Below are 9,444 nucleotides of genomic sequence, written 5' to 3'. Positions count from 1 at the left end.
TCACCAACGAGGCAGTAATGAGACGTACTAGTCTTACCACAATTTTACCCTCAGTCAACGCAGGCTCGGTCATGTTCTAAGGATGGGTGAAGAGCGAATTCCAAACTCTCCATAATATAGCGAACTGGTCGTTGGCAAACTTAACCGCGGTCGTTCCTAGCTACATTTTAAAGAAGTGTACGAGCTGAGATTAAATATCAGCACTGATGATCGGAAGTTGTTTGCAAATGGCCACGAAAAATAAAGATCTACTGAATACAAACGACTGAAAGAGAATAAAAGCAACAGTTCAAAAAATCGGAACAGTTAAAGGAATGAAAATCACGATAAACTTTTTTTTTTTTTTTATCACTGTGTTTCAATTTATTTTACTGTTGCTTATTCTTTACATAATTTTTTTTTTCGTGCTCAATACGCAAAGCCGATTTCGACTAACAGAGGTATTTTTTTATTGCTATATTACAACTTGCAGTCACTTGGTATGGTATAAAAATTGTTTTTTTTTAATCTTTAAACAACAAATAAAACAAAGCTTTGTGAAAACCTTAAGAATTTCCACAACTTAATTAAAGCTTAACCTGTTAGAGATACTTCTAAATACATTACATCATTATTCCAATTTTTTCTTTTTGCTTAGACTTCCTAAATCTAATTTACAAAATTTGAGTAAAATTAGTTAGTTGCCATATACTTGAGGTAAATTGTTTCTGTCTTTTAACAAGGATTGTTGTAGCTTGGAATTAAAACTTTTTTAATTTTTATAAAGAAAATCTCTTCAAGTTGAGCTGCTTTGGCTTGTTTTTCTGTTTATCTTGTTTGAAACCAGATAAATGCAATTTTTATTACGAATACTGTTTTACACGCATGTACTGCAGAACTTATTATCTCTGGATCAATTTTGCAAATGAATATCACTACAAATTCTGGTTCTTAACTCAGCATTTTTATTTCGGTTCTATGAATTAAGTTTTATTTTCTGCAACAACGAGGAAACTTAATAAGCAAAATTTTGTGTTTTCTAGCAACCTGTGGAAAATCTTCTAAACTATCTTCGCTTAAAATTATGTTACAATGGAGTAATTCTTACGCAGAGATATTTCTAGCTAGCAAATAATATAAGGACTTAAATTGATTACCTTAAGATTTATATTAATATTGTACGCTTTCTGCTTAACAACTTCATACTTTTGAACCACTTTAAAGCACTATTTTAATTTCTTTATGTGATTGTTAATCAATTACCCACTACCAATTTTTATCATAATCGGTGTTGAAGGGCTAATTAATACATTTTTTTTAAATCCACAAAATAATTTTAAATTTTCGTGTTCCCAGTCAGTTAGTTCAATAGTTGTGGCACATCTTAATGTGTCATTCCATTAATAAAACATTCAATTTTTCATCTCAAACATAACTTTTATTTCCTATATAGTTTTGTTTTCCAACATAAACAAATATTATATTTAATACAATAATTTTACCTTACAGACCATTGTGTACTAAATGTCTTGTGTATATACAATTGTATAGTAAGAGGTTTTCATCGTCCTTTTTAAACTTATACGAATCATAGTAATTTTTTTCAGATAAATCTTTCTTGTACTGGAAACGCCATTTAAGATTTTAATCTTGAGAAATGGTTGCCACTGACTTTAAGCCAATTTCTCCAGGTTATTAAAAGTACTTTTTTTTAGAATAAGCTCAGTTCGCAAAAAAAAATATGTGAAATAATATAAATACATAAGATGTTAAGATACTTTAAATGTGTTTTAGAATAAAAAATGTTTTGATAACATAAAAAAATTATCTGTTTGGTGGATTTTTGTGTCAAATGAAATTTTTTCTATTTACCATGTATCAATTGTTTGAATTTCTAAAAAAAAATTAATATAACTTCGGTTTTTTTACTTAAATTGTCAAACTTCAGGTTGTAACCTTTTTAAGACCTAACAAACTACTTCTATATGGAAGTTTTTTTTAAGATGCAAACTTGGTGATCACAAACTAGATGAAATATTAAACGAGTTCCAGTTGTTATACCTTGTGTTAATCATTAAGTACATTAACCTGATAACGCTAGTTTTATATCAAACGACAATTTTTAAACTTTAAAATGTGTTATTATTGATACGCACAATATCTATTAAATCATATTTTAGAAACAGCTAAATTTTCAAATAGAAAATTCTAAGCAAAATGTTATTTACTTATAGTTACCCATACTAAATTAATACTTAAGATGTTCTTTGTAGGCTTGGTGCATTTCATTAACTTTTTAGAATTTTACCCAAAGACCGTCTACTTGGACACTACTTATTTAAAAAACTGGATTTCAATTTAAGGCATAATATAAGACTTACTTAGTTTACTACCACTGTTGTTTTAAGAAAAGGTCTTCAACCGCTTTTTAACACTCTTCTAATTCTTAACTTTCTTATAAAAGGTAAAATTTTTGCGATTAAGCAAAACATGTGAATTAAAGCTTATTATTCTTTTCAAGTAATTAATATATTATTTATACTCAAATAGTAAAATTTATTTCAAGAACATAGAACCCACAAAATGTTTTATTAATCCTAGTTGTTTTTTCCTAGTTTTAAATAAGACATTAAAATAATAAAGCGATTTACAACAACATCATATTTCAATCTCCTAATATTTTATTGACATATTTTTAATGAACAAATAGCAATTAAGAGGTCCTGGTGACCTGGGGACCGCTGTTGTCCTTATCCTTGTTGGTCTGCTCCCTTTTCTGCTGGTTTCCTCCGGGGCGGAACCTTGGTGGTGGGGTGCGGTCCTTCCTGGCTACGCGCGACCTGTTCTTCACCAACCTGCGAAATTATGTATTTATTATAGATACGTCATAATGTTAATTTTACTAAGAGGTCAGAATCAAGAAATACTGTGGCTTGTCAAATTATCACCACGTTTAACATTTGTTTCAATGTTGCTTTTAAACTGTTGGTTTTAAATTAAAAAACTTTAAATTAAATGCCGATAATCTAAACGATATATAGTATCATAAACTTAATGAAATGCAAACTACAAGCAAATCCCTGCAAAAAATTATAAAATTAGTAAGAGGAAATGGTAATACTATTAATATATTTGTGTCAATTATAGTTTTTAGATTTAATAGAAATGTAGTAATTCAAACACATTATTACAGTCACAAATACAAACCGCAATTAAGGTAGGTCTGAAATACTATATTAATTTTCCTTCCGTAATGCCCATTTAGAAATTGATGTTCTAAATGGGAAAGTGAAGAGAAGGGTTATAAATACAATATAAAATTAAATAAATATTGTTTTCAAATGATTTACATAATTTTTTCAAACATATCTATATATATATATATATAAGTTTCTGAAAAAATCTGTAAATTGATAACTAGATATATCAACAATATAATTTCATGAATTTATAACTAAATAACATCAAAAAACGTTTGAATAAAAATTTTGTGCGAACAAAATCAATAATAAAATGTCAGAAAAACCTTAATTTAATTAATTGGTCATGAAATATAGTCTAAGCATTTCAAATAATAGATTTTTTAAATAAATTGACTAAATTAAACTAGTATTAGATAGCTACTTGGATTGTATAAAATTTTAAATTATATTAGATAGTTGTGATTAACTGTTAGCAACTATCATAATTATTCTAAATGAAGTTGTTAATACTTTTCTTCAGTAGTGCCAAAAGTTTTTGGAAAAAAATCCAGGATTTCTCCATATTTTTGAATTAACATGTCTTTTTGTCTATTTCTAGTTTATATAAACAAAGTTTTTTTAAAAAGTTGTCACAGATAGTATGTAAACATAAGATACTGTAATAATACTTCGCAAGTATTGTTAAAAATTTCTAAATGATACAATATTAAAATTTAACAAGTTAAGTTTTTGGTATCTTACCAAAACTTAACCATTCTACATGTAAATTTTTTTGAATTCCAGGCTTTTTTTTTGATTTTTTTAAATCCAGGTTTTTTTCATAAAATCCGGATTTTTCCAGGATTTCAGACTTTTGGCAACCCTGTTTCTTGGATTAAGGATATAAGGGGGGTAAACACCCTTTTTTGGTTTTTTATCTTATTTTAAGTAGTTTTTACCAAGCTACAAGATGCTTTTTACAGATTAAAAAAAATTCAAATAATTTTTGAGATATAGCCGGTCAAAGTCAGAGGCAACAATAGGAACCTTATGGGAGGCGCAAACTAAAACGGCAAAAAAAGACTATTTCACTAAAAATCTATCTTCTCCTACGTTTTTTGAGATAACTACATCAAATTTTGAATAAAACTTGATAAAACTTGATAAATTTAGAAAATTCTGTCGGAACAGAATTTAAAAAAAAATAAAAAATAAAAATTTTATAACAAAAAAACTATATTATTGAAATTGACTTCAAAAAAAGTGCTCAACTTACACAATGTAAAGAGCTAAATATAATAAAATAAAATATAATAAAAACAAATGTTTAAGCACTGCTTTGGTTTATTACCGGTTTCAGTGGGCCTTGGCCGACCTTTTCAAATAATTTCAAAACAGTAATAATTTCTTTTATTTTTATTTTAATTTCTTTTATTTTTATTTATTAATTAATACCAATATTTAGTTCACCTAATTATGCATTTTTCATTAAAATTTGAATAGTTAATGTTTATTTATTTTTTACGCATCAATGAGTTCAGATTCACATTACTGCCAATGTCTAAATGTTATTTACTGTTTTGAAATTATTTGAAAAGGTCGGCCAAGGCCCACTGAAACCGGTAATAAACCAAAGCAGTGCTTAAACATTTGTTTTTATTATAACAAAAAAACTAAAAAAAAATTGTCTAACATTTTAATTCTCAATTTCTTTAATAATTTGAGTTCTACTACTCATTCTATGACCACAGAAAGTTGTAGGCAACTTGTAAGTATTTCTTATTAAGTCAATTTTAGTTAAATCATTCAAAACACTTAGTAGCTTTTATTTTTTAATGTTTGTTGTAAATAAAATTCTATAAAAAAAAAAAGGTTAGAACATACAATCCTCATTATAACTGAATTAAAGTTAAGTACCCTTTTGTTAATACATATACTTATATATCTACAATTCCAGATTTTAATATATAAGTGTGACTTAATAAAAATATTAATAATAAAAAAAAGTAAACTATGTTCTATAAACCATTTTCTATAAGAAGCTAGACCATGCTTTAAGGCCATGGGGGGGGTAGAAGCCATTTTTTGACCAAAAATAACATATAGACTTATATTATAGTAAATTTCATAATCTTTCAGATGCTTTTTTTAGATTTTAAAAATATTAAGTAACTTTTTTTTAATGACCGGTTATATAAAGGGTTGCCTAGGGTATATAAAGGGTAACTTTAAAGCCGTTTTGCTCGAGTTTTTAAAAACAGGCTTTAAAATCTATCTTCTCCTTCATTTTTCAAGCAATCTTCTTCAAATTTTCAGGAAATGTTCCTTCAATTATGAGAAAAAAACGTTATTTGTAAATTTTAATAGTTTTAAAAAATAAAAATTTTATGACAAAAATTAAAAAAAAAAGTGATTTTTTATCAAAAAAAAATTTTTTTTTTTTTAAAAAAGGTATTTTTACTTGAAATTTTTTAAAGTCACAAATAACGTTTTTTTGTTATTGTATAAAGAATAGACTGTGAAAGTTTGAAGAAGATTGCTTAAAAATGAAGGAGGAGATAGATTTTGAATGCATTAGTCTTTTTTCGCCGTTTTAGTTTTTCCTTCCCCATAAGGAACCTGTTATGCAGCCCGACTTTGGCCGGTCATATCTCAAAAACTAGTTCGAATTTTTAAAAACGGTAAAAAGCAGCTTGAAGCTTAGTAAAAACTTTACAAAATAAGATCAACTTGTAAAAAACATGGCCTACCCCCCCTATGGCCTTAACTTCAATAGATATGAAAAATTGTTTGATTATCTTAGTAAAGAAAATATTCATTTTCTTATTCACAATTGATAATAGACCGTTAAAACTAACGGAGATATAGTAAAAACTATACAAAAATGCAGGTTGTTGATTAGCTATTTTCAGGATGGTGAAATATATTTCAAAATACAATATGTTTTGAGCACAGTATATTTTTATAAATGTAAATTAGGATAATTTTCTCAAACTAATCTAACTAATTTTAGATCAGTCAAGACTCAACCACACCGAACATTTTGTTATGCAAACCTTAAATGGATAGCGGCAGAGATACTGTAGTAGACTTTGTAGTACATCTTGGGGAGAGCGTAGGGCTGGTCAAAGGCACAAGCTTCAGACAAATCTCTCATACCAGCAGAATCAATCATGTTCCTAAAAACAGTGTTACGTTTACTTAAATGTTTATATGTTATATATTACATAAGATTTTTGTATTGCATATGATAAAATTAATTTATTTATAAGCTTTATTTAAACTGAAAAGATTTGAGTTTTAAGTATTACCAAATAATGTTAGAACAATTCTCCTTTATATGAGACAAAAAGGCTTATTAAATAACAATTTATTTCAATTCAAATCAATTTACGGGATTTAAATCTCAACTTAATTTCTTTTAAGTATTGATGTAGTAAAACAAACATGCATTACAGAAAACAAAAATGGCTACAACTTTATATAAGTTTCAAGTAATTGATGATTTTCCTTCTGTAATGCCTATCAAGAAATTAATGTTTTTAATGGGAAAGTGAAAAGAAGGGAATATTAATTTATACAAAACGACTTAATAGAAATTATATAGGCCTGTAAATCTAAATTTAACCTAAAAAAATTTATATGGTTTGAAAAAATATGTTTTAAGTATCTTTTTCATAAACAAATTTTTTTTTTAAAGATATTTAACATTTTCTTGTCAATGAGTAAATCCTCATTAACTTAGTTGCTTAGATTTATTAAAATTATCTCCCACTCCTATCTTGTTATTTCATTATTTTTAAACATTGAGGATTAAAATATGATCCAGTAGATTTACTGCATAGTTAGTATAAAATGTGATACTAAGATTAAATTTAACATGATTTCTGTTACAAACTATTAAATGTAATAAAAGCTAAGATCTCTAAACTGTCTGTATTGTCAGAGTAAAGATTATTCTCCTATAAGTTAAGTTGGCCATGTTTATTTAGTGTTAAGAAAATATTAATAAGATAATCAACAATTCATTTGGTATCTGCATTAAAATGCTTCATATTTTCAATAGAAGTTTGACAGTGATTAACAACAATAATGGTTGATAAATAGGGCATGTAAGTCTAGTTTAAATATAGAATATTAGAAATTTTTCTGCATCTTATATCTAGCAAACTATGTGTGGTATTTAACTTAGATAGTTATAACTGTAATGAATTGATTAACTTTTCAATTTTCAATTTTGATTAGAAATGCAACTTATGCAATTTAGGTCAAAAAATCAGGTTGGCCAATTTTTGTATTAAAAAATATGGATTACATCAAGCAAGCCTGAGCGTAACCTGATGGTGCATATGGGTCCCATTGACAGCCTAGAAAACAAATTAAATATTGCAAGATTGAAACATATAGCCAGCACATATCATACAAATTTGAAATACTTTAATAACAGGACAAAAACTGGTATAAAAGCTGTTCACTAACATAACACCTGTAGATTCCAAAATAATTGCAAATAATCTATTAAAAACAAATCTTTATTAATAAAGATCAGATATTAATAAACGGACCTTTAAAGTAATAGGGGAGCCTGAGTTTCTTTTTTTTTACTTTAAGCCTGGGTCATACTGTGGCAATCTGGTAAAATAGAAAAAAAAATTTAACTTATCCAGCCTTCAGTAGTAATATTTTGAATGCTATATATATCAGCATTGTTTTACTATGTGTTGGTGAGCTGTTAAATAAAAATCAACTAACAATAATGCAATAACAATTTTAATTGTTCTAGTTTATGAGCCACTACATAAACAAATGTTCAAGATTTATAAATATACTTTTGTTCACAGTCTTTAAAATTAATTTAACTCAACAAAATTAAACTTGAAATCATTTAAATTTTTCATTCATGATAAAAATTGCTGCTTAGATAATTTATAGTGGAGTCTTAAAAACTTTTTAACTGACAGTATGTTGCTCACTAAAAGATTAAACTCAGGAAACAATTATAAGTCACAAGCCAACTAATGATTTTAATACTTATGACTTTTTATGTTGGGTCATACATTAATAAACCACATATATTTTAAAAACTTCCTACAATAGGCTTCAATAAGATATTAACAATCTAAAAATATTAGAATTGATACTTGATAGAAATTAAGCCATTGAAAAACAAAACATTCAAAATAAAATTTGCATTATTTCAAGTGACGAGGCTTTAAATTAAATTTACAGACATGTACAGTCAGAGCAATATTATACATACAATATAAACATAATGCTATTTTTTACTAAATTAAATAACATACCAATAAATTTCTTGTTTAAAGACTTTTAATTAGTAAATTATCAGATTGCCACAATCTGTCTATATGGAAAACCTGTTTTCCTAATAGTATAAAGTAAATCTATAGTACTTAAATATAACTTTAATTTCTATTTTTAAATGTATGGGAATAACAACTTAAATGATATTTTGCAAACTTAAGTCTTAACTACTAAGATAAATCAAATATTTGTTTCTAGAACTTTTTATGGTAAAGTCAAAATTTATACAAAAACTGTTTATCATAAAATTGGATAGTGGTTTTCAAAATGAACTGACATGTAAATGTTTACTATAGTGAAAAAACATTTATCTATCATTTCTTTAAAATTTATAATGAAAGTTTAGAAGGTTATATTAGTACTTAACAATTTTTTGTTGAGATTTTGTATAAAAGTATTTTAAAACTTGAAATTAATTTCAAATGGCCATATAGAGTAAAGACTTAGAAATAATCTCTAGTTCTTTTTAGAGCTTTTTAGAGCTTAAGGTTTTTTTTAGTATTTACAAATAACATATCTGAATAAAGTACCTGATGATGTATTTCTTGACTGCCTTGTCCTTTGGGACTCTAGCTCCTGAGGTCTCGCACCTTACAAAGTTGACGTGACCACGTCCTTGTTTGTTTCTTCCATTATTCCTCCTTTTCTTGGTCATGATGGCTGTCTACTATAATGAAATAAAAATTTTCAAATGAACTAAGCTGCTAATACAAGTAAGTTTTATTCACTCACCTAAAAGTTGAAGAAAACTCTAGCTATAATATTTTCACAAGTAAGATTGATAATATGGCTTTTTCTAGTTTGGTCTTCAATATTCAAAACTGCCTAAAATGCAGCTATCAGATTTGAAACTTGCTATTGCAAAGATTCACCAAACATGTTAAATGTAAGTTGTGAAATCTTTGAAATATTTTATTCTAAAAACTATCAAGTTTATTTTTTATTTAACTGATTTGTGTAT

At 26.5% G+C, this 9,444-nt stretch overlaps 1 protein-coding gene across 1 annotated transcript; it reads right to left on the bottom strand.

Annotated features, from left to right (window-relative positions):
- Positions 1-2,642: 2,642 nt before the first annotated feature.
- LOC145844710 (small ribosomal subunit protein eS26-like) lies at positions 2,643-9,215 on the bottom strand. Its single transcript, XM_082952125.1, has 3 exons — positions 9,014-9,215; positions 6,218-6,340; positions 2,643-2,834 (listed from the first exon to the last, which is right to left on the bottom strand). The coding sequence occupies exons 1-3, from the start codon at positions 9,136-9,138 to the stop codon at positions 2,693-2,695; spliced, it is 390 nt and encodes a 129-aa protein (XP_082808251.1). The 5' UTR covers positions 9,139-9,215; the 3' UTR covers positions 2,643-2,692.
- Between the last annotated feature and the right edge of the window lie 229 nt (positions 9,216-9,444).

This window comes from Thalia democratica, chromosome 9, assembly GCF_965202585.1.
Source record: "Thalia democratica chromosome 9, ktThaDemo2.hap1.1, whole genome shotgun sequence".
In the NCBI taxonomy this organism is placed as follows: Eukaryota; Metazoa; Chordata; class Thaliacea; order Salpida; family Salpidae; genus Thalia; species Thalia democratica.
Note: the sequence above shows the minus strand (reverse complement) of the source record. Positions and strands in the feature narration are given on the sequence as shown.

What these genes read in the sequence shown, in the direction of transcription:
- LOC145844710 (XM_082952125.1), bottom strand. Translation starts at nt 9,138, where the DNA reads ATGACCAAGAAAAGGAGGAATAATGGAAGAAACAAACAAGGACGTGGT. An exon ending in GTCAAGAAATACATCATCAG is followed by an intron (nt 6,341 to 9,013) that starts GTACTTTATTCA and finishes CACTGTTTTTAG; the next exon opens with GAACATGATTGATTCTGCTG. An exon ending in TCTGCCGCTATCCATTTAAG is followed by an intron (nt 2,835 to 6,217) that starts GTTTGCATAACA and finishes ATAATTTCGCAG; the next exon opens with GTTGGTGAAGAACAGGTCGC.